Raw genomic sequence first — 27086 nt, forward strand, 5'->3', positions numbered from 1 at the left:
AATACAAATTTTACGAGGGTGTTCCGCTTTCAAACGGGTCTCACTGTATGTATATATATATAACCCTATTGCGGGTGCTTACGGCTAATTCAGTGATGACGAGTGTGAGTAAATAAAACAGTGATGTAATAAAAAAATATAACACGAATTAAATTTATTAAATGTTGAGCGCCAGAAATTTTTGAGAGAAATTTCAAACTCCCCAAACAATGCAAAATACCTTTTAAATCAATAACAAAAATATCTCGAACAAAATAAAGAAAATATTTACTAGCTAGAATTATTGAAATCAAAATCAATTAATACTCCCAATCAAATAAATGATACTACTTCGAAGAAAAAAAAATCATTAAGCTATTCAACTCAGATGTTGAATTCAATAGACAAATAAGGTAAGTACAATCACGATAATACCGAAATAAAGAATTCAATCTTAGTTTACTCGACACAGGTAAGTTTATTCGTAATTTAAAATAGTTAAATTCACTTATCTGGTTTATCTTCTTTTTTTTTGTAAAAGATCTCCACCAAGGTTCACCAGGATACCACGCTAGCGATGACGTTAACACTTATGATGATCTCCAATTAATCTGCTCCTGATTAATTAAGTACGGTGAGTACTCGAACATTAGTAGAATAGTAGTTTTATAAATTCGAAACTAGTACTATCTTGAAAACTAGTATAAGTTGAAACCTAGATATTTAAATTAATTTTTGTTTCCAGATAAATCGATAATTCACGCCAAGATGGTGTACAAACCTTAGTTGTTGGTCGGTTTCCACAGATTTTTTTCGAAAGGTTATAACTTCCGCATAAGCGAATGGTGATGATGTTTACCAAAAATACTCAAAAACACACCACACTACACTGGGATAGAATAATCGCTCAATAAATTCCCTTTTTCTAAGGTAAGTAATAACTTTTTACTCTAAACGAACATCTTTCCCAAAACCTTTCGTTCAACTCCTCTTTTCAAAAAAATGCACCAATCGTCCACGCACAAACTGGTTTTCTCCGAGTTCGACGTCACGCCACATGTTTTCAAACAAAAATAAAATACAATTTTTCGATTTTGCATCGAGCAATAAAATAAACCAATATCAACCATTGCGCTTTGAAAATCATTTAAAAACCCTCAAAAAAAAATCAAAATCAACTCCAACCTTAACAACACCATCATATTCCGACAATGAAGGTCATACATAAACCATTATTCACATTATAAACTTGGCTCTTTATCATGATACTAGTTACTCTTGACAAAAAAATGTTATCAACCCGGCGCACAGGTAGAATTTACTAGGAGTACATACTGAAACAAAATTTTAGTACTTCTAGATATCTGATGCGAAATACTAGAAATTATTGTAAAGGTAGAAAACTCATCCAAGACATTTTTGTAGGTCTAGAGCTACACGAATAATAATAATGCTTTACAGATGCAATGTCTACGTTGATAATCAAAAGCAGAAGCATGCAGAAAAGAGGTGCTTTTAGAATTTCCTGCAAGTATCGAACTGTGTCCGTGTCAGTGATACTTGTCATAGCTGTATGTGCCCACGATCGATTTCTTGGCTTTTGAAAGGAAAAGAATCTATGACAACAATGGATGATGGGAGCTATAAAATTGAACACGTGTGGTACATAACAGTCCAGGTGGGTAGATGAATGTTAGATAATACCAAGGAAATTATTTATTGTAACACCTAATTTTTTACAGAATATTGTTAGTCCCATATCTACCTATGGAAAAAGCACAAAGTAACAATGGAACTAACTTAATAAACTTTGTCTTTTGATATGTTCTGTTGGTATGTTTAAGGTAATAAGAACCTAATAACATGTTTCCACAACCTCTCGCAGTAACAAAGTTTGGATGTTGCTGAATAACTCGATAATATATGATATATTGGAAACTATGTAAAGAATTATTTGATAATGAATATATTTCAAGATAATAGGGTTGCCTAAAATTTTATGGTCTTAAAGATCACCTATCAATTGAAGTATTCTATTTGGTAGTTCTCTCACTCATCATGTATAAAATTTTCTTGCATCAGCAATATCAGTGACTACACGCTTTTGCTGAAAAGATAAAGAATTTTATGCTAATCTCCGACTTAGCTTTAGCTTTGTTTATTGCTCTCTCCCATTTTATCAACATTCCTTAAAATTTAGTTACAGAAAGGTTGAAATATGGTTGAAACTTAATACAATCTCACACTGAGACTTTTCAACACTTCTTACTCAGGATCATTATGTTTTTGTTCAACTCTTTTTGTAGCGTAGAAATCATTGGAAAGATGAAACAAGAGGTTCTATTGATGACAATTTGTTATGTGACCAAATTCGCAGAATCATCATAAATCATAAATGCAAATATGGACTTATATGACATATATGGAGAGTTAAATCATTTTTGTATACTGATATGATGACACAGCGATTGGGATAGATTATGACATAACCATCAGATTGTTATAATTTATAGGGAGATTTGAAGATAGGTCTTATTTTTGAACAGTCAGCAATGTAAAAATTAATGAACAGGTAAACGACGTAGAGAAGATAATGAAACGTAAGTTCTGTTAATATTTCATATTCTGACTTTCTTATGCAGTGGCTTGTTTGTTTTTGGTGTAGTTTATAAAATATTTTGCTTTTAGATAAGTTTGTGTCCAAACCTAACGATAAAATGATGAATTTGATGGCAGCGACAACACTAAAGACAAAAACAGAAGAGATAATGAAATGAAGCAATATAGCAACAAATATAGGAAAATACAATGGTTTTGACAGAATTAGAACAATTTAGAAAAGACAAAAAGAGAATTAGACAAGAAAAAAAGATGGAAAAAGAGTTTACTAAACACTAATCGAGTTCGGGGAGAAGAGTACACTTTTGAAACAGGAAAAAAATAACTGCTGAAAAAGTAGAGCTAATTACAAAAAGATATTAGAAGAATGTTATGGATTGGGCAAACATAATTTGCTGTCATCTTATTTATTTTCTATGATAAAAGTTTATCACTTGATTGATGAAGACGAAAGTGAAATCAATACATGTAAAAGCTTTTTCCAAGAAATGCTTCAAGTATTAGCTGGAGGATTTGACAGTGTTCTTAAGCAAAAAGGAAATACTATTGTTCTTTCGGCTAATAGAAGAGATCTTGCATCATCAGCAAACAAAACATCGACAGAAAAAAAATCGTTGAAGTTAAGACATTTAATATAAAAGTCAGAAACCAGTGTACTGACCAAAGTCAGTACCAGACTTGAGCATAAACGAAATGTATTCACTTTTTTGTAACAATAATACGCACTCTATACTCCACTTTTTGATACTTGCCATAAATGTGATAACTTTGAAGTAAAAGTACTACTAAAGGTATTTGACATATGACAAATGCCTAACTTTAAAAGTATAGATGTTCTATTTTGATAGTGTTTTATTAACGACCATGTCAATTTTATAAAAAGGATATCTTGGTTGTCATAACATCTAAACTGGTTAAGTTTGGGCTCATTTTGCATAGTTCTTTCTTGTTGTTTTTTTAGTGCACAAAATAAAAGGAGAGCTGTTATTGAACTGGTTAGCTTATTGAATTAATTTTCTATTAAGAGCTATTTTGCACATTTTTTCAAGTTTAAAAACCTAGGAGATTCTTTATTGTGAATAAACACATTTCAACAAAGGATTAAGTAATCAAAAGAAATTCATCGTCACTCGATAGCACATGATTTTCCCGTTAGCTACTAAATCAAGTGAACAAGGTAAAAGGATGGGAACCTCGTCGTGAGGCATTATTAAAACCATCGAAGGACGATGAGGACGACGATTTAACTTCGTTTTAAAACCGACACGAAGAAGAGTCAATAAATATCATTGAAATTTGTATGCGATCGACACCGCTTTATGCTAATTTCGCGTAGAAGAGAGAGAGACTTTGATTAATTGCCATTTGATTTTAGATTATCGGCTCGCCCTCTATTCAACGTCACAATGTACTCTCCTATAATGATTGTTACCCTATATTACTTCATTTACATAATAAACATTGTCATGTTTAAAATCAAAACTAATTTTTTGTATCGATTTGTAGTGTGGTGATTATTTTCGCACCAGTTTTAGTTAAATTTTTATGTCACTTTCTTTTTTGATGTGTGGGTTGATTAAGGGGAAGTCCCTAGATCGTAGTGTTATGAATTGCCACGTTAAAAAAAGAACAAGAGACACACGTCAAGGGTGGAGCGACATAAGCGAGCTGTCATTTTGACTGATCGCTTTGAATAATCTTCAATGGAAGCTCGTTACACACTCTAATTTATGTACAAAATAGATCCTGATTAATTTTTAAAAATACTTTTTTAAATTCTTTTTTTATTGGAAAATATTACTTAACACTTTTTGTTTCAATCACCTTTTATAACCCCATTAAAACCATGATACCAACACACATTTCATAAATAAAAAAAAGTGGATCGCCGTCGTGACCGCCCGGTATCGAATTTTTAATTGCTCCCGCCGCCTCTTTCTCCTCCTTTTCTTCATGATGCCCGGAGCGCACCCCTCACCCGCTTTCGTCCCTTCTTCTTCTTCTCCTCCACACAACCTCGTCCTTTTATTTCGCGTTTTATTGCGCCCGCGCCCGTGTTCTAAACAGCCGATTACAATCGGAACATAATAAATCTCGTTATATATCATTAGCTCGAGGAACGGCCGCGGCGTGGCGTGGTGGCGCGCACGGCGCAACCGCCTTTTTATCAAGATGGTCATGAACGGAGTAAGAGACGACAAAAAAATAAAATATAAACTAAACCGAGAACCAGCCTCCAGGTTAAGGGTTTCTTTAACAGAAAGAAAGTGCTGATAGAAAATTATAATAAAAAAAAAGTTGCAGATGGTCTTATTTATACACGATATTATGCCTGAAGAAGCACGGCTAAACCCGAAACTTTCTATTTCTAGCTCTAGTGTTAATTCTAGTTTTAATTGTTGTTCAGCGTTGACGTCACGAACGGGCCTTCGAGCTCTGCACCTATTATTCCAGAAATGTAGCAGTCCTCTCAGATTCTACCGTCCTTGATATAAATATAAAGCCACGTACACTGAACGCAACGGTGTGGATAGCTGACATAGTATTTATGTGCATTAATATTATTCATATAACGCACTTTTGGCTATAACGGACACTCTGAATATAATGTGAATATATTAATGATAAAATAACGTAACGTTATTTAAGTTAATTAGAAGTTGAATACTATTCTTTAGGCAACATTTGTTCCTAACGAAGCGTGTAGACACAAGGCAAAGGCAAATCATCATCAAAAGAAGCCGCCCCGTAGTCGTCGTTGATGTCGCCGGCGTTGCTCTCTAAAAAGAGCCAGTTTAAAGAGCACAGAGTCATGTGTCTCCCAACAGGATTTTATTACGTGTAATTACAAAGTGGTCCGCGCTCATTTACTTGGGACCACCCGCCAACAAACCACTAACCTGAACTAACCTGAAACCTACTCGACGGCACTCAAAACGCGCGGAAATTATGCCATACGAATTAATACGGTGATAAATTAACAGATTAAATTAATTACGCCGGCCGTAAATAGAAATTTGCATAGTTATACGATGCCACAATGATACACATTCATGCGGATTTATTGCGGTATAGCCGCCGCCGCCACCACCACCACCAACGAGGGGCTTAATCTCTTGCGGTACTTGGTAGGACTGTTGCTGTTGCTGCTGCTGCTGCTGCTGCTCGGTACGGAAATATGAGCTTTTGAGGAATGGACGCGGTCGCGGTTGGCATTTCGCTCTGGGTACCGAGCAATAAATGTTCTCGTAGATAAGGAATAACTAACTGACCGCTACAATTTGTACGCGGTCGGAACGCTCGGTGGTTAGATTAGGGTGTATTTTGCTGTATGTTAGTAGTTAAGGGAGGGATGTACTCAATATTGTTCTACTCTTACTACCAAAAAGATTAATTGTATTCGTTATCATTTTAATTGAGTTTATTATTTAAGTGATTTTAAGAAATAAACTTTTTGATTAATAATTTTTACGTTTTTATGTCATAATCAAACATGTCTTCATCAAGTTCTTTAAGTTGATGAACGTCAAAATAGTTCTTTCCGCATACTATTTGAAAATGTATGAAAATGTTTTTGAATATGTATTAGTTAATTTTGTGATTTTGAATTGCATACCTTATATTTTGATATTATTATTTGTTTTTATTACATATTCATTGCTTTCTGTTTTTGAATTTGTGTTTAAAATGATTTGCTTCTTTATGGCATAAACGTTATTGACTTACTGTAAGTTATATGAATGAAGTATGCAACCAATATCGCAAATCGAGTATTGCAATACCAATACTGTGATATTGGTTGTATTCTTGCAATGATGACGTCAGGTACGATAATTAATTAACACACTGTAGATACATCGAATTTAAACAAATTTGCTCGTTTTGGCAAAATTATTAATGTCAGGCTATTAATGTTAGAATTGCTGAAGTAGTTACTCACCTAACTGTGAATAAAGAAGAAACGCATGCCAAAAAGTCTAAATAATACTTGTAGACAATGCTTCTGGTTCCTGTTCTGACCTTCAGGTATATCAGGGAGAACAACAAAAAAGCCTGTTTCGTGCAGTTGTGGAGTTTCGGAAATCATTAAATTATACGTGCTTACTTTTCTGGTGTTGTTTATAGATGACACATCAGAAGATAGTATTTGCAAATTTAACTGTAATTCTAAGTCAATTTCCTTTGCTTTTGTTGCATCCTTTTGCATTTTTTGGCGATTCCTACAATCTTCTTCTAAATAGTGAAATTTTTTGCAGTATTTCATACTTATAACTATTACACAATCAATGTCCGTTGATTTGTTCTCAGAAAATCTTTTTCAACGTTTATCATTACCTTCAAAAACACCACGGAAACTTCTGTTTTAAAAGGTTTTCATAAAAACTCTTCACTATATATGATACTTTTTGGTATTACCTCTTTTAGAGGTCTTATTTTCTCTTTTACTATCTACTCATTTTCTTTTCACTCTAATTTCTATGCCACCTCTGTGGGTCACTTCTTCTCCATTAAGTTTTTCGTTGCCACTTGCTGTAAAGTCGGTATCTTCACCATCAATATATTTATCAGAAGAAGAATATGGTACGAGAATAGTGTTTAGGCACAGAATGTTCCGCCTTACACGGAAGGCACGTATTTATCTATAATACACTTCTTCGTTTCTTCAAAATTGTTAACATTTGTCTACGGAATAAATAACTAAATAACAAAAAATGTTTTAAAGTAAGAAACTGTTCTCAATGATATTTGATTACCTTACAGTAATTACTGATTTTTCTGGTATAACTACTGAAGTATTATATTTATAGCAGTGAAACTAAAATTCAAAAACATTCTTAGGTTCGTTGTTTCCATTTTTGTTAACGTATTGTCCATATTATATTAGATTAATATGTTTTAGGTATAGACCTAAATAAATATTACTGAGAGAAATCATGATAACATAAACCAATCCAATTGACCCATATCCAGATGAATCCCAAGTAACTAATAACTAAACTAAACTCAATGGCCAAACTCAAGGCAAATGCCTTCAACCATTGCGTCTATACAACCCTTTTGGGTTCATACAACTCATTAGTTTCAAGAAATGTAGAGCTGAAAAATTATGTTCTGCGACATGGTTATTTGAATTGGAAGAAGGGTTCAAAATAGCGCACATACAATTACATCCAAGACAGAGCAACATAACATCATGAAGAAAGAAATTCAAAAATATTTTCAGCATGTGCACTTGTGAACAAAGTAAAAAGAAAAAAATGTCTTGAAAAAAATGCTTAAAGTGAGGTAATTAAAATACTGCATTAGAAAAAAAGTGAGGTAGTTTTGGGTGTCTAAATGAGGGATCGAGTCATGTTGAATACAAAACACAGATGTCTAACCGAAAATCGTTTTGATCTAATACTTTCCTTACATCTTTTGTGACCATCCAGTGTATCTTAAGACAATAATATGATCTTAAGGCGATAATTGGACAAAACCTTCGCTCATCATGTCCCAGATATCCAATAGGACTACTGTTTCTTCCCTAAATTATAAAAAAATATCAATCACGGAAAGCACCACATGAACACCAAATTACGCAACTTATTGCCTACGGTAATCTCCATTAATAACAAGATACTGGAAATTAAACACACCATGCTTATAATGATAGATGATAAAGTATATAATACAGAGTTGTCTACTATCTCAACATACAATCTCACACTTAAATTTTTTTTTGAATAGTTATACTTTTTATAGCTTGTAAAGTTTAATGATTTTCTTTAAATAATTTTAAAAATTTGTGCAAAAACGATTGTTTGGAAATCGTTCCGAGAAATTTGCTATTATAAAGGAAAGTATTTAATATTTAATGAAAACCCTTATACATTAAACAGAAAGGTATGTTTCCTAATAACATTCCGACAATTAGCTATACTTCAGACTCGAAGATATCAAATTCCAAAGATGCCAAAAAATCCTCTTGCATAAAGAAAAGTCGATGGTTTGTATCTATATGAAGACTTCGCGTTTTCAAATGCTGCTGAATATCTACATGTTGAAGACGAACTACTTTCAAATGATGCTGATGCCAGTTCTTCCAAAACAGAGGACAACGTTGAATGCATAAAGGAAGAAGACGACGATCTTAGATGAGAGTTCGTGGCAAATATGTCGCAAATAACATCGCAAACACAGGAATGATGTGGTATTCTAAACCGCTTCGGTCAAAATGAGGTTGTAATCATCATGAAAATATAATAGCTAAACTGTAATGTTATATTATTTCAGAAATTGAAATTAAAAAATAGATCCTGCGAAATCTAGTTACAGAAATGATAACAACATTGATTTACATTCAATTTAGTACCAGAGGCTACCCTTCGCCCTTCACAAAATTTTTAATCATGGACCAACCATAATTTAGAGTTGCTTACTTCCAATAGTGTTTCTAGAGCAGATCAGGAAAACGTGTTGCATAGATATAAAGAAATACACAGATGGTCCACTGAGGAAGTCTTCGCAAATTTCAAATTTAAAAGACGCGTAATATGTAGAAGAAAATCCTTCTGAAAAAGAAGAGAAAGATGAAGACCGTGTTAATGAAGAGAGTTAACAATGATGATATTTGTACATCTCCACAATTTATAATTCATTCAATTGTCAAAAAACCAGCCCAAGGTGTTAATGAACGTTACTATAGAACAGAAGGGTATATTCTTTATATCCGAAATACTTACCGTCTCGTCTTCCATTTCACACCCTCTACAGAGAGATGTATTCGCCAGCTTCGTGTTGAACATGTGCTTACGTAACCTGCAGTGTCTGGTCAGGAAGTGGGTGAGGAGCCTCAACTCACTTTTTGATTTTCCCAGGAACTGAGTAGATCTCTTCCAGTCTGTATTAAAAGGGTGCCTTTTCGCCACTTTATCGTGACGTTGTTATAAATATTGGCCTCCTCAAGGAATTGCCGACATGACTTCATTAACGATGATGTAGTTCGATGCCTACTAACAGCCAGCATAGCCTGTCTGCTACCTGTGTGGATTACAACGTTTCTGCCAACATTTTTGGAGTTCGTGGGTGTCGATATGATGGCGCCCGTGATTAACAGGAAGGCCACTCGTTGTAATTGATGCAGAAATTTTGCCTTATAGGCATGTTTCAGTGCTGAGCACCAAACTATGGCTCTGAGAGCTACTATTGGTTTAATCACAGTTGTGTAGATCCACATTGTAACTCTCGGATTTAATCTCCAAGTATTCCCAATTGCCCTTCGACAGTGGGTGAGTACCATTGTTGTTCTTTTTTGGTTTTGCTAGTGATGTGTGATTTCCAAGTCAGTTCTTTGTGCAAGATAACACTAAGATATATGATAACAATGATACTTCAGATGCTTAAGCCGATGATGGCAGATTGTAATTAAGTTGTAATTTAAGGACGTGAAGAAATAAATTTTAATTATGTTATAGTTAATTAATTATTTCTTGTACCATCCTTATATCTGCTAATAGATGTCGCTAGTTGAATTGTATGTGTCAATATATCTAAAATAAATTTATGAATCAGATTAAAAAGAGATTTTAAAAATAACTTACTTGTTTTATGCCTTATAAATACTTTATATGTTATTGTTTATCTTTTCTGAAATTTTTGTAACAATTAATGTTATTAAAACAATGTTGTACCGTCTTGTAATAAGACGATATGTGTAAGTAATGTTTGCAATTTTCGTACAATAACTTTCGGCCTCTGTTTTTCTATTTGTATACAGTTTTTAATTATTGGTAATAATAAATAAAATATAAACGACTTATTTAATTTTCTAACCTTAAAATATACGTCAAAAATCAATATCAGTGTCGCCCTCTTTGTATAAATAGCAAAACTTAATAAAAGAATACTTTTACTCCCACTACTTTTCGTAGTTACCATTAAATGTTGTTGGTGGCGTTCCTAGCGTTCGTATTTATACTTGGTAGTGCATTTTGACAGAATCTACAACAATAAATAATAATCAAGATAAAACCTGAATACTAAAAATTTCCTTTACTAGTATTAACCTTGAAATAGAAGTGTATGCGTGCCAAAATTATCGTTTACTAACACGGTTTAACTGACGTTATGCGACAGCTGCTTACAGCGTGCGATGGAAGACTCAGAGCGGAACCGATCAAGTGAGCGTATACAGTATCCTGATTACATGTTTTCGGAGATTCGCAACCAAAATGACCAATTTAGACCGATGGGTTTTCAACCTCAGCAAAATTCCGAAGTTTGGACCAATTATTTACCCCAATTCAACTCCACCGAAGGTCACCAAATCAACATGTCCCGTATCAACAATCCATCTGGCTATAATTTTTGTCATACAAATCAAGTATTTCATGATCAGGCTGATATATTTCCGATGCATATGCACCAAAACATCCCAAATACGGATCTGAATGATTTAACTGGAATTTATCCCCAAGATTATAAATATCCTGGAGTCAATCTTTATTCAAACAACCCTGAGAATGGTTTTTTAAATCGAAATTGTATTTACCCTCCATCTACTCAAATTCCAAGTCGTCCTCAAGGAAGCAACACAGCTATTTTAGAAAATGTACTTGGAAATTGGACTCCAACATCATCTGGAACTTATTCTCCTTTTGGTAATGTACCCTCGCCAAATTTAAATATATTCGAGCATAAAAGTCATTTAAGTCCTGATGATTTAAATTTAAACCATGAAAGACCCAATAATGAAGATCTGCACTTTCAATTTGCGAATAGAGATACAAGAAAACCACGAATGGTTGCTGAAGTAAAACCAATGAGACCAACTTATTCAGATGTTTTATTAAAATCAGTTCCTACAAATGGAAATGTTAAACCAGGTAAAATCGATCATAAAGATATAAAGATAAAAAAAGACACAAAAAAATGTGTTAAAAATGAAAAATCTCAAAAAATTAATGGTTTAAATCGAAGTAACACCACAAATGAAATAAAGGAAGTCACAAATGATAAGAATCATACTAAATCCTATGATAAAAGTAAAGAAAATAAATCGAATCAGTTGAATAGAAAATGGGTTTCTTTGGATGATGTTTCTGAACCATTTACAATTGCCCAAGAAGTGAAAGAAAAGAAAACCGAGGAAAATGCTACAAATAAACCAATACAAAAAAATATTAATAATCATAAAAAACAATCCACCACAAATAACGTCAATAATAAATCTTTAATTGAAACTGTTGATACAGATTCCGGATTACAAACTAAAAATGAATCTTATTTCTCTAATAATCGTACTACTGTGAAAAAAAATAATCAAAAAAGTGCTTCAAAACAAAAAGGAGGAAATTCTTTAAACTCAGATTATCAAAATTTTAATAATAATGGAAATCGAAAAGGATTTAGGGGGAGGAAGAAAGAAAATCAAGTTCCTTTTGGTAATAATTTAATAAGTCGTTATTTATGAGGAAAAAAATATAATTTTTTTTTTATTTTTAGATGTATACAGGCAAAAATTGGCTATTTATTTGAAAAATTGGTGGAAATTTTGTGTTAGTTTTATTTTGTGGCTGTTTCATCTCGTTGCTGATATTTGTAGCTTAAGTTGGCAAATTTGGCGTGATAGGTAAGTCAATTTTTTATAATTTATTATGAAAACTTTACTTTAAAATGAAATGTTTCTATTTATACACAGTGTGACCTATTTAAAAGTTGATAAAATTTATATTTATTAATTTTTAAATTTGATTTAAAATCAATGATTAAAAATTTTGTACTTTTGTACTGGTTTTATTATTAAAAATATATCCGCTTCATCTTCAGAAGCATTTAATTAGAAAAAGTTGGCGTTCAAAAACCTCCCACATATCGTGAAATTTGGGACATCAAAACACAAATTGTTAATGTAATATATGTATAAAAGTAATACAAATCTTAAGTTAAAAATTATAAAATTAACACATTTAAATTAATACGACGTTACAATGTAAAGTAAAAAAACGTCTGAAGATGATCCTATAAGGTCGAAACATGTAATATATAATATTTTTAATAATAAAACCAGTACAAAAATGTTTAATCATTGATTTTAAATCAAATTTAAATTCTTAAAACTACTGGTAAAATGGATTTTGTAGTCAATATTGATCAAATTTATATTTATTGTCGCATTTTAACTTTTTTTGAATTGCAGAGTGTAAAAGCTTTTTGTAATTCGCGACGGTAATGAAAGCTGTTACAGTACTCAAACGGATGCTATAATGAGAGTCCTTACATTTTGTGAAACCAGTTCAAGTTGGTGACATTGGGTCATTAATTTTTCTTGTTGTCAATGTGACAATTTTTGTCTATGGATGTTTAACACGTTCTTATACAAGGTCCACAATGATGAGGACATTGAACTCTGAGCAATTTCTCTTATTTTGGAAGGTGTACAAGAAACATTTTTTTCTGGTGAATACATTTTGTGTTTTTTCAAGTGTTACAGTGTTACCAACTGCTAGATACCTATTTCCCTACATTGTCAAAATTTATTTTATTTTTGTTTAAAAAAGAAGGAAAAAATGCGAATTACAAAAAATAGCATAAAAACGCGTTTCATAAGATTAAGTAAAAAATTAAAGGTAAATTTAAAAATTTAGGAAATTTTTTTAGAGATTTTTTTGTAAGAAAAATGAGTGCACCACTGAATTAAGCGCCCTTTGGTTAATCTGCCTTGGTTTTTATAATAAAAATCTGACACTAAGTAATTATAATTATCCACTAAAAGAAGATTTTCAAAATAGCATGTTCCCATTTTGGAAACATTGGCAGTTTTAGTAGGTAACTATGGCATAATAATTGATTATTAGAAAGCAATTAAAGAAGTGTTAATACGTATACAGGATCTCTCACGTAACTGGTTCGTTAGAACTTTTTCAAGTTCCTCTATTCGTAGAGATTTGAAATCTTGGTAGCATGGGTTGCTCATTCGGAACTTCTCAATTCATTCAAGATGGCCGCCACTTCCGGTCTACCGGAAGTAGACCATAACTTCGTTATTTTAAATGGAATGCTATAGTTTTTATTACACCGTTTAATTGTACGTAAAAAAATATGTTGACTTCGATAAAAGTTATTAGTACCTAACGTTTTTCGTTTTCAAGTTATTATGGTTAAAGCTTTTTTTGGTAAATTTCAACCAACGTTCATTCAAAAAAGATCTACATTGGCATGATTACTCTTCAGATGCTGTCATAAAGATTGTCATTTGTTGTATCGGAGTATCTTATACAGGACGACGAAAGAACGACATACAAGACAACGAAATAAACATTTTATCGTATTTTATTGCATTTCCATTTTCAATTTAATGACAAATTTATATTATAAATTCATATTTTTATCCAAATCTAATTTTTTGTTTTAATTGTTTCATTTAGGTATTTGATTTTCTGTTTGTTATTTTTGGTAAGTAAAAGCTAGTAAACTAAAAGATTATCAATAGTAGTTAATAGTACAAATAATAAAAATAAATTAAACGAAAAACTATCAAAATTTCATGGCCTTCTAATAAAAATACAAATGATTTCATGCATTTTCCACATGTTTTGATAAATTTCTCAATATGAGAGAAACTGCAATAAATAGATATAGAAATGTTTATAGATAAATTATAGAAAATTAAATTCTCTTTCGAGAAGGCTAATAATATTCCATTTAAAATTTTTGACTTCCTTGCGGTTGAATATGGAGAAACGGTAATACAATTTTTGACCACCCTGTATAAGATACTCTGATACAATAAATGACTTTCGATTTGACAGCATCTGAAGAGTAATCGTGCCAATTTAGAGCTTTTTTGAATGAACGTTGGCTGGAAATGGGGTTTTAAAGAGCATGGCGAAATTTGTCAAAAAAAACTTAAAATCAAAATAACTCGAAAACGAAAGACCGCTAGGTACCAATAACTTTTATAAAAGTCAACATATTTTTTTACATACAATTAAAAGGTATAATAAAAACTAGAGCATTCCATTTAAAATAACGAAGTTATGGCCTACTTTCGGTAGACCGGAAGAGGCACCTACCATGAAAATATTTTAGATTGAAAGTTTGGATCCTCAAGGTTATCAAGTCTATTGAAACAAACTTCAGCTTTTAAATAGCCCCAACGGAAATAATCTATAAAGGTTAAGTCCGGAGATCTTGCCTGCCATTCAACATGTCCGCGTCTCCCTATCCACCGATTACTAAATATTTGGTTGAGGACCATCTTGCTGGAACCAAATTCTTGCATGCGGTAAATAGGGATTTTCTGCATTAGGATAAATAATTTGATTATCAACTATTCCAGCCCACACGTTTATCTTTTGGGGATATTGGGTTTTCGCTTCGATCTTCCAATGGGGATTTTCAATTGCCCAATAACGGCAGTTTTGCTTATTGACAGTACCATGTAAGCAAACGTTGCTTCATCAGAAAAGAGAGTGTTCTTAATGAACGCAGGATTTTCGTTGGGTAGTTCCTGCACCAAGTGCATTTTATAGAGGCGATATTTTTCTCTTTTGAATAATTTTGATACTATATTTTTGGATGAATTCAAATTAGTAGCAACATTCATAAGGGTTGAATATGGATGTTCCTGTACTTTTAGCAGAGCATCCAATTGCTTGCTGATCTTCATTTAAGGACGATCGACGTCCGGCCTTAGGTTTATGTCGTACATGTCCAAGCTCACGAAATTTATTGTCAATTCGGCTTATAGCTGATTGTGATATTGGCATGCCATTTGGATGACTTTCTTTCAACAACGTTGTGTGTTCGAACTCTATCTCCGAAACCAATCATCATTAGAATTTCGATTCTTTCAGTTTCAGTAACTGTCATTGTTACTTTCTTATTTGTCGATATGTTGAAGAAATCGAATTTTGACACTTGGAAAATTGGAAGCAAACAATTGGTTGGTATGGTTGCGCTTGGCTACTGCTATTTTTCTATATCATGTGAGTGGGAGATAATGAAACTTTTTGTCCAACATAAAAATTTTATATTCTGATGATCCAAGGTGCTCAATTCTTCTACATCTTCATTTTTCACCACTATAATTGTCTTTTTGTCAACGGTTCTGTTTCACAGGATGCTTCCTCACTGGTATCAGTTTCATGTAATTGTACTTCACCAGCTACTTCTTGTGGTAAACCCGCTATCTGGAAATTTTCATCAACAATTTCTTCCTCATCGCTTTAAATTCTTTGATTACTGAAATCTGGTGCAAGTAGCACAACATCCTGCAAATTGTTTGATGTAGAAGCTTATAGTACATACAAAGCATCATTCAAAAAATAAAACGATATAATAGAACACCTTTACATAAAAATCAATAATATTATTATCACAGAACGTTCCTAAAATGAGACGTTTCAATTTCGTCACTAGGATAATGTTTGATAGGATTGATGAGTACTAATCAGCTAATATCCACAAATGTCTATTTATACTTTTGGTAACATGTCAACCAAAAGTTTACAGAAACAAACAAGGTAATGAAAAAAAATGAATTGCAATGAAAGGGAACAAAAATCTCAAAAACGATTAACTTTACAATGTTACTTTTCAATATTTTTGGAACATTTAGAATAATAAATACAAATTTTATAAGTGTGTCCTGTTTTGTTAAGTGTATCTGTATACTATTTTATTTAAAAGCTTATTCATTAACTTTAAATTAAAAATTTTTAGTCATGATTAATAACGCAAAATTTTCAAAAATCAAGAAAACTAAAATTAAAACGATAAAATACCATTTTTAACTATGCATAGCTGACGTCAATGTAACAATGAGTCGTAAACATTCTTTAGATTAATTATGGTGAGAATATGTTCAGAATTTTATTTCTAATTCTCCCATTGTATTAGTTTGGCGTCAACCGATTTATTTCCATGTTTAAAAATGTAATTGATTAAGAGAGGAAAATACTTTCTTACTAAAAAAATTGAGTTTTGATTTTATTTTTTTGTTGATTTTAATAAAATAAAATATGGTGAATTTCTTTAAAATGTCTTATCTCTAACACAAACAGTGGTTATATTAACAAGGAAATATTATCATAGTTGTCAGTTACAAAAACATGATACGTTACTTTTTCTAAACATTTTTTAGAGATAAGTTTTAAATAAATAAATCAATCGATGTTTTTATAATTTTTACAAGTGAATCATAAAACTAAATATTTTGTAAATTAATTAAGTGGCTTACACTCAACTTTCTCAACTATTAATAATTAACAAATTATTCGGCAAAACGTCCATAACGATAACTCGATATGATACAATTATTGTGTACAAATTTTTAATACAAAATTCTTCAACAAGAACATAATTCGGGTGAATAGCCAAAATAAATTAATGAAGACCTATCAAATAAAATTAATAGACATAAAGGAGTAATAACATTTTTACATCTGTATATTGTAACCATTTTTCAATGTTCTTGACCAAAGCATTTTTCTATCTCAAGTATACAAAAAGTAAGATTAAAGGGGAAATGTTTATCGTTCTTTATACGCATTCTTTAATCGTGCATGATCTTTGCCAAGCTTAAACTCATTAATCAGTTATCATTTAATTTAATTTCTGATTATGCAACAAATCCCACACACGTTTATGTAATATCCTTTAATTTAAATTGGAATTTAATTCTATCAAGAGATACATCAATTTAGTAATTAAACTATCACTCATAAATGTTGGCTCTCTTGACATTTCCTAATCCGATACTTAAGCTCACCGCGAACTTCTTATTCCTTTATGCCAAACTATCGCTAATCCACGACCTATCTCAGAGTTTCATCATGCTTTTAGAATTACTTTTACATAATACTTAATTGCGTGAATCACATTTTATTTTTATTAAACTTGCCGTCAAGATTAATAATTCGTTTAGGTTATTTTAAGAATTTTTTATTAATATGAATCATTAAAACAAATTTTTTATGTTTAACAAAAATCTTTTAAAAATATTTCTGTTTAACTATTTTTTACCCCTTTTATCTTATTTTTCTTAATTAAGCGAAGGAGTATCTGTAGCCTACCACAATAGAAAATGTTAATTCACATTATAAATTTAAAATTGCTTTGTCATTATTATTATCTCGGGCATTTCATCGTTAGACAGCATATTGTAAATAATAATATTTAATTTTATTTTTAAATGTAATGTGTAACACTTTTTCATAAGTTGTATTTATTTAGCCTTCGCTAGATGATTATATCTAATAAAAGTTCAACAATTTGTGTAACGTGCTCTTTAATATTATTGATGGTTATTTCAAGATCTTTGCAGAATAGTTTTTGGAGGTGAGGTAAATACTCATTAGATATTACTAAAATGTTGAATTCTAATTTGCAGAATACGAATTTTTGTAACTTGGCAGAAATGTTGAACTACTAAAGGTAGCAATTTAATAAAATTTTGCAGAATAAAGAAATAAAATATAATCTCAACTTTTATTAATGACACTGGTCAACAAGTTTTTTTCTTATACTCGGATTCGTGTATGTCATATACTTTTTTATTCTAATTCTGAAAATATTTTCAAAAATTGGCAAAATATCAAGATATTTTTAATCTAATTGGGCTACTCAAATCGAGTGAATTTATGATAGTAACACTAGTTAACCGTATTTTGTATTTACAATGTTCCGTATGTGTGTAAACAATCCCAACAGTTTTTGTTATGTACGAGTATGTGGAGAATTCATCGTTCAACAGTATAGGCGAAATATTTCACCTTTAAGAGAAAAAGAATCTCTATTTTAAATTAAAAGTATCAAGACAAGTTGTGGACTCCTTACAATTGCTGTGCACGATGTGGTGTTACTTTGAAGAGCTTGTTACAAAGTAAGAGCGTTGCTGTGTCATTTGCGCGACCTATGATTTGGTGAGAACAAAAGGACCATTCACCAGACTGCCACTTTTACTGTATAAAGACCTTCGAGTTTTCCAGAAAAAAATAAGAGGGTCCAGTTCCTACTACTGGTCCAGTTCCTCATTCGGAAACTTTACCAATACCAAATCCTATGGATGTTTCAAACCTAGAACATGTTGATACTGAGATAGAAGCATATATTTCATAGTTGTCAAATACAGATGAAGAATGTTTGCCATCTGAAGAGAACCGCCTCATTAAATAAATCAATTGGAATATTGATCAAACCTAGAAAAATAAATCCTAGAAACATTGAAATATTTAAAACTTTATTGAAAAACCTAAATTGGGCGCTTATGTATTTAAAAACAAATGACGCCAAAAACTGTTTTACAATATTCCACTCAGCCATAATGAAAAGCTTTCAGAGTGCTTTCCCTGAGGTGAAAGCTAAAAAAACAACTGGGGGTAAAAATCTTAAATGGCCAACAATAAATTAGACGCCTTGTATACAGTAATTAGAGTAACAAAGAAAAGCCACTTGAAGGAAATATACAAGACATTAAAAGCAGAATACGCAAAGAAATTAAATCAAACGAAGATTGAGAAAAGTCGATCCGATAATAAAATTTCGACTGCTTGGAAATTAATCAAACAAGAAACGGGAAAGTCTAGAAAAACGTCAATAGAGATTTAAACCTTTTCTTCTCTCAGGTTGAGACTATACCAGGACACTCTACAGTCGACTACATAGATCCTATCAGCTTGATAGATTTGCCAACTTCAAGAATGGTATCTCTGGATGAAGTGGACGAACGGCAGATTGGGAATATAATAAAAGGCCTAAAGGCAAAAAATATCAAGGACATATATGAACTGTCATCGGCACTAATAAAATAATTAGAACAAATCATAAGCAAACACCTATGTTTTGTTATAAACAAATGTCTATTAGAAGAAGTTTTTCCAAAGGAGCTAAAGTACAAAGATAACATCAGTACATAAGAAGGGAGATAAAAGTGTATGTAGTAATTATAGACCAATATTTATATTGCCTACCTTATCCAAAAAAATCGAAATAGTATATAAGTCGATCCGATAATAAAATTTCGACTGCTTGGAAATTAGTCAAACAAGAAACGGGAAAGTCTAGAAAAACGTCAATAGAGTACCCAGAGTTGAATGTTGAAGATTTAAACCTTTTCTTCTCTTAGGTTGAGACTACACCAGGATACTCTACAGTCGACTACATAGATCCTATCAGCTTCATAGATTTGCCAACTTCAAGAATGGTATCTCTGGGTGAAGTGGACGAACGGCAGATTGGGAATATAATAAAAGGCCTAAAGGCAAAAAATATCAAGGACATATATGAACTGTCATCGGCATTAATAAAATAATTAGAACAAATCATAAGCAAACGCCTATGTTTTGTTATAAATAAATGTCTACTAGAAGGAGTTTTTCCAAAGGAGCTAAAGTACAAAGATAACACCAGTACATAAGAAGGGAGATAAAAGTGTATGTAGTAATTACAGACCAATATTTATATTGCCTACCTTATCAAAAAAAAATCGAAATAGTATATAAGTGATCCGATAATAAAATTTCGACGGCTTGGAAATTAGTCAAACAAGAAACGGGAAAGTCTAGAAAAACGTCAATAGAGTACCCAGAGTTGAATGTTGAAGATTTCAACCTTTTCTTCTCTCAGGTTGGGACTACACCAGGACACTCTACAGTCAACTACATAGATCCTATCAGCTTGATAGATTTGCCAACTTCAAGAATGATATCTCTGGGTGAAGTGGACGAACAGCAGATTGGGAATATAATAAAAGGTCTAAAGGCAAAAAATATTAAGGACATATATGAACTGTCATCAGCACTAATAAAATAATTAGAACAAATCATAAGCAAACACCTATGTTTCGTTATAAACAAATGTCTATCAGAAGGAGTTTTTCCAAAGGAGCTAAAGTACAAAGATAACACCAGTACATAAGAAGGGAGATAAAAGTGTATGTAGTAATTATAGACCAATATTTATATTGCCTACCTTATCAAAAAAAATCGAAATAGTATATAAGTCGATCCGATAATAAAATTTCGACGGCTTAGAAATTAGTCAAACAAGAAACGGGAAAGTCTAGAAAAACGTCAATAGAGTACCCAGAGTTGAATGTTGAAGATTTAAACCTTTTCTTCTCTCAGGTTGAGACTACACCAGGACACTCTACAGTCGACTACATAGATCCTATCAGCTTGATAGATTTGCCAAGTTCACGAATGGTATCTCTGGATGAAGTGGACGAACGGCAGATTGGGAATATAATAAAAGGCCTAAAGGCAAAAAATATCAAGGACATATATGAACTGTCATCAACACTAATAAAATAATTAGAACAAATCATAAGCAAACACCTATGTTTTGTTATAAACAAATGTCTACTAGAAGGAGTTTTTCCAAAGGAGCTAAAGTACAAAGATAACATCAGTACATAAGAAGGGAGATAAAAGTGTATGTAGTAATTATAGACCAATATTTATATTGCCTACCTTATCCAAAAAAATCGAAATAGTATATAAGTCGATCCGATAATAAAATTTCGACGGCTTGGAAATTAGTCAAACAAGAAACGGGAAAGTCTAGAAAAACGTCAATAGAGTACCCAGAGTTGAATGTTGAAGATTTAAACCTTTTCTTCTCTCAGGTTGAGACTACACCAGGACACTCTACAGTCGACTATATAGATCTTATCAGCTTGATAGATTTGCCAACTTCAAGAATGGTATCTCTGGGTGAAGTGGACGAACGGCAGATTGGGAATATAATAAAAGGCCTAAAGGCAAAAAATATCAAGGACATATATGAACTGTCATCGGCACTAATAAAATAATTAAAACAAATCATAAGCAAACACCTATGTTTTGTTATAAACAAATGTCTATTAGAAGAAGTTTTTCCAAAGGAGCTAAAGTACAAAGATAACACCAGTACATAAGAAGGGAGATAAAAGTGTATGTAGTAATTACAGACCAATATTTATATTGCCTACCTTATCAAAAATATTCGAAATAGTATATAAGTCGATCCGATAATAAAATTTCGACGGCTTAGAAATTAGTCAAACAAGAAACGGGAAAGTCTAGAAAAACGTCAATAGAGTACCCAGAGTTGAATGTTGAAGATTTAAACCTTTTCTTCTCTCAGGTTGAGACTACACCAGGACACTCTACAGTCGACTACATAGATCCTATCAGCTTGATAGATTTGCCAAGTTCACGAATGGTATCTCTGGATGAAGTGGACGAACGGCAGATTGGGAATATAATAAAAGGCCTAAAGGCAAAAAATATCAAGGACATATATGAACTGTCATCAACACTAATAAAATAATTAGAACAAATCATAAGCAAACACCTATGTTTTGTTATAAACAAATGTCTACTAGAAGGAGTTTTTCCAAAGGAGCTAAAGTACAAAGATAACACCAGTACATAAGAAGGGAGATAAAAGTATATGTAGTAATTATAGACCAATATTTATATTGCCTACCTTATCCAAAAAAATCGAAATAGTATATAAATCGATCCGATAATAAAATTTCGACGGCTTGGAAATTAGTCAAACAAGAAACGGGAAAGTCTAGGAAAACGTCAATACAGTATCCAGAGTTGAATGTTGAAGATTTAAACCTTTTCTTCTCTCAGGTTGAGACTACACCAGGACACTCTACAGTCGACTACATAGATCCTATCAGCTTGATAGATTTGCCAAGTTCACGAATGGTATCTCTGGATGAAGTGGACGAACGGCAGATTGGGAATATAATAAAAGGCCTAAAGGCAAAAAATATCAAGGACATATATGAACTGTCATCAACACTAATAAAATAATTAGAACAAATCATAAGCAAACACCTATGTTTTGTTATAAACAAATGTCTACTAGAAGGAGTTTTTCCAAAGGAGCTAAAGTACAAAGATAACACCAGTACATAAGAAGGGAGATAAAAGTGTATGTAGTAATTATAGACCAATATTTATATTGCCTACCTTATCCAAAAAAATCGAAATAGTATATAAGTCGATCCCATAATAAAATTTCGACGGCTTGGAAATTAGTCAAACAAGAAACGGGAAAGTCTAGAAAAACGTCAATAGAGTACCCAGAGTTGAATGTTGAAGATTTAAACCTTTTCTTCTCTCAGGTTGGGACTACACCAGGACACTCTACAGTCAACTACATATATCCTATCAGCTTGATAGATTTGCCAACTTCAAGAATGATATCTCTGGGTGAAGTGGACGAATGGCAGATTGGGAATATAATAAAAGGTCTAAAGGCAAAAAATATTAAGGACATATATGAACTGTCATCAGCACTAATAAAATAATTAGAACAAATCATAAGCAAACAGCTATGTTTTGTTATAAACAAATATCTACTAGAAGGAGTTTTTTAACGCCAGTACATCAGAAGGGAGATAAAAGTGTATGTAGTAATTACAGACCAATATTTATATTGCCTACCTTATCAAAAATATTCGAAACAGTGCTAAACGAAAACTTGGTAGACTACATCAACAATAACAAATTGTTTACAAATTGTCAACATGGTTATTAAAAACAAAAATCTGTTATAGCTGCTCTATTAAGTGTACTGGGAGCGGTAATCCATGGTTTCAATCAAGAACAGTTCACCCAAATCGTCATTTGTGACTTAAGTAAAGCCTTCGATTCAGTGGAGCATTCGATACTGACAGCCAAATTAGAAAAATATGGAATAAAGAACACTGCACTGGGGTTTTTGGTATCATATCTGGAGACTAGAAAACAATCGGTCTTCTGGAGGGGCAAACAATCCACCTGGAGAGTAGTGAGAAGTGGAGTTCGATTTTGGATCCATTACTTTTCCTTATCTATGTATATCAATGACTTACCAGGTAGTGTTCCAGCAGAACGAATTTGTCTTTATGCAGATGACACATCTTTTATTGCGAGAAGTGGTGTCATCAAGGAGCTCGAAGAAAAAACAAAACAAAATATAGAAAAAGCTGACCATTGGTTCTACATAAATAAATTAAAGATGAATAAAGAAATAACAAAGATACTTACCTTTCACACAAGACGATGCGATGGAGTGACAAATAATCCATAAAATTCCTTGGAGTTACTATTTCAGAAACTCTTAAATGGTCCTTAAACCTGAAAGGGTGTCTAGTGCTCTGTATTGCCTTAAAACAATACGTTCAAACCTTCCAGCCGAGACATGGCGAAGCGTATACTTCGCGTATTTCCATGCTATCGCGACGTATGGGATCATTACGTGGGGTGCATTTAAAGAGATGGAAGCCATTTTCGTTATGCAAAAAAAGGCTGAAAAGAAAAGACCAAAAAGAGAGTTGTAGAACCCAATTTAAAAAATTAAAAATACTTACCTTGCCGTGCTGTTTTATATGCTCCTGTCTGGAGTATACTCACAATAATAAAGATTTGATGCTAAAAAACGCAAATAATCACGAACACAACACCTGATACAAAGAAAATATTGTGACTCCATATCACCGAGTGGTCAAATCACAAAACACATACGATTATATAGCCGTCAAATTATATAACGCACTACCATGGGAGACAAGAAGCATGGACGTAAAACAGTTTAAAATCTCTGTCAAGAATTTCCTCATGGAGAATGAATACTATACTGTGCAAGAATATTTTGAATGGATGAGCGAGAGATGAATCATCGGAAATTGTTATATTTTTATTATTTGTAATTTGCATTTCCTTTATGTGAACATTATTAATTATTTTCCTTTCTTTTGACGTCAATACTGCACCATAAAACTTTGTTTAAATAAAGTTATTATTATTATCGTTTGACACTAATCCAGTACTAGACTGGATCGTATCGTTCACATTCTTTCTGTCCACTTAGTAATCCAGCGAGTCAATCCAATCCAGTGCTGGACTAGATGATATCGTTTACATTATTCCAGTCATTCAAAAGCTTGCAAACTGAAACATTTGGTTTTCTCCACTTCAACTTGTTGCGCTTTCTGTAACATAACCATCTGTAATGGTAAATTTGATTAACACAAAAAACATTAAAATGACCACGTTTCCAAAAACATTGACTGTTTATTGATGAAAAATTAAATTCAAAATACTTTATGAATAAAGTTTTTATTTTCTAATCAAAATTTTCTTAGATTTCTTAAACGTTTAATTTTTTTTCTGTTTTTCAGTATGACATTTATGTGGACATGGACTATAATAAATTGGGCATCATTCAAAGAATCCTGCATTTACATAGTGCGTCGTGTACGGTTATTTATGTGGATCTATGAAAAATTCAATAAACCGAAAGAAAAAGAAGAGAAAAAGCCGTTCGTACGAGCTGGACTTCAGTACAACATCAATATGCCCCAAACCGGCGAGGAAGCAATGAAACGCCTTTTAGCGTGTAAGGGTAAAGATCCTTATAGTATTTTAGGCGTAACTCCGGCATGTACGGATGACGATATCAAACGTTACTATAAAAAGCAGGCTGTGTTGGTACATCCGGATAAAAACAAACAACCAGGAGCTGAAGAAGCTTTTAAAATATTAGTACATGCATTCGATATGATTAATGAACCAGAAAGGAGAGCAGCCTACGATAGGGGTAAAACATATTTTTGTTATCATGATATAATTATTTTTTTTAATTTAATTTTCTTTGTTAGGTGTTGCTGAATCAGCTCAAGTAGAACAAGCATGGACAGAGTTGACAGAACTTTTAGCACAGTTTCAACAAAAAGTCGAAGCGGCAGCAAAAACGATACGTTGTAGTTACTGTGGTTCAGGGCATAAAAGAACAAAAATAGAAAGACCAACATACGCCGCACGAAATTGCAACATGTGTAAGATATTCCACGCAGCTCGCGAAGGCGATATATGGGCGGAAGCAACTTGTTTCGGGTTGTTATGGAATTATTACGCGTGCATGGACGGAGGAGTGTATGATATAACGGATTGGGCGAGTTGCCAAAAAAACAGTTTGAAGCAACTAAAACCCGATTCGCATAACGTCCAATATAGAATTGCACTTGGAAAATCACAACCAGGCTCTTCTTGTAAACGACATTCACCAACCGGGCGACATTCAACAGCCGGCGCTGAAGATCCGAATAATTTGGAGAATCTTTTGAATAAGTTTTACGGGCAGAATGTTGATGGAGGTGCGAATGGTCGACGCAGAAACAATAGGAAGAAGTTTAAGTGATTCTGATTTGTGACTGTACGTTTTTATTTTAATTAATAAGTGTAATAATGCTAAATAAAAAAGTAAAAGCTTCATATTTTATTTGTTTTATTATTAAAAATTTAATTATATTTACAGTAAAACCTTAATATAATGGATTTTTAAATCATACTATTAATATTATCTATTTAATACATCAGTATACAGTGTGTTAATTAATTATCGTACCCGACGTCATCATAGCAAGTATGCAACCAATATCACAGTATTGGTATTGCAATATGCAAATTGCGTATTGTGTTGCATACTTGCAACAATATGTTTAAATTTTCAGAAATTTGTTGGGTCATTAACATATCATTTTCTATTTCTCTCAGATTCCGGAGTTCTAGCATAACGCCGTCGTCCAGAATTAATTTTGGTTGGTTTTAATTTACCTGTTTCTCTTAATCTTCTATCGATATTATCAAACATTTGCCGATTTGATATTCTTCGTGCAGCAAACATTTCCCTGTACCGCCTAACTGCATCACGTGAAACGAAATTCACAACCCCATAACATAGATGCAATCTGTCATCTCTTGAAAGGCGTATTCGTAATTTATACTGTTATCGAAAATAGCGAAATAGCAGAAGTAATTGCACAACAACCGTAAAAGTGACAAAAAGAAGTCTATAAGCTAGCTTATTTAACTCACTTGCACACTTATATTGACATTAATGACAGCGTATGTTTAATTTTATTTTGAATAGCACAAGCCTATGAGAAACTAAAATGAATTGGATTAACAAATTTTCTACAAACGTGTTTTTCTTTAAAACTGTTGCTTTAATCAAAGTTTTGTAAGAGACTCATTGATAGATAATTGATCCATTTACACGAAAATAGTGCCTGTTTGACAAAATTAGTAGTGGCGTAGAAAATATTTTTAAAAAAGGGGTTTTATTGCAGATGTTGTTTAATTTTAGAGGACCTTTAGAGGACTGGGACCACCAGTTAAGTGATGGTCTATGTTAACAGTACTTTGTATATGATAAATATATCATATGAAGTAATCATAATCATCTTTATTCATTCACATACAATACCAAAAATGGTTTGGAACGTCAACAAAAATAATAATTACAAAAGTTTTAGTATTAGGAATTTCTCTAATGTTAACAAGTCACTTTTCCTTTAAAAAAGACGTAGAAAGCTTTTTCTATTAGATAGTCTTTGAGTTTTTTCTTTAGTATTTTTGATGTTAACTGTTTTAAATTATAGTCTAAATTGTTATAGATGTTAACACATGCTGTCAAAACAGCTTAATTTTTTATGTATGACCTACTCTAGAAGTCTG

General features: G+C 32.3%; 1 protein-coding gene and 1 long non-coding RNA gene across 2 annotated transcripts; both read left to right on the top strand.

Moving 5' to 3' along the window:
- The first annotated feature begins 407 nt into the window (after nucleotides 1-407).
- On the top strand, nucleotides 408-909 carry LOC139429196 (uncharacterized). The gene is made up of 2 exons (XR_011639865.1): nucleotides 408-613; nucleotides 725-909. It is a non-coding gene; the product is annotated as an uncharacterized lncRNA (long non-coding RNA).
- A 9635-nt stretch (nucleotides 910-10544) lies between these two features.
- LOC111415178 (dnaJ homolog dnj-5) lies at nucleotides 10545-25843 on the top strand. The gene is made up of 4 exons (XM_023046725.2): nucleotides 10545-12023; nucleotides 12085-12211; nucleotides 24749-25167; nucleotides 25229-25843. Exons 1-4 carry the CDS (start codon nucleotides 10733-10735, stop codon nucleotides 25765-25767), a joined length of 2376 nt encoding a protein of 791 aa, XP_022902493.2. The 5' UTR covers nucleotides 10545-10732; the 3' UTR covers nucleotides 25768-25843.
- Nucleotides 25844-27086: the final 1243 nt, after the last annotated feature.

Source organism: Onthophagus taurus, chromosome 2 (assembly GCF_036711975.1).
Source record: "Onthophagus taurus isolate NC chromosome 2, IU_Otau_3.0, whole genome shotgun sequence".
Taxonomy (NCBI): Eukaryota; Metazoa; Arthropoda; class Insecta; order Coleoptera; family Scarabaeidae; genus Onthophagus; species Onthophagus taurus.

Coding starts and splice junctions, on each gene's coding strand:
- LOC111415178 (XM_023046725.2), top strand. CDS start 10,733: ATGGAAGACTCAGAGCGGAACCGATCAAGTGAGCGTATACAGTATCCT. Junction 12,024..12,084: donor AGAAAATCAAGTTCCTTTTG/GTAATAATTTAA, acceptor TTTTATTTTTAG/ATGTATACAGGCAAAAATTG. Junction 25,168..25,228: donor GAGAGCAGCCTACGATAGGG/GTAAAACATATT, acceptor TTTCTTTGTTAG/GTGTTGCTGAATCAGCTCAA.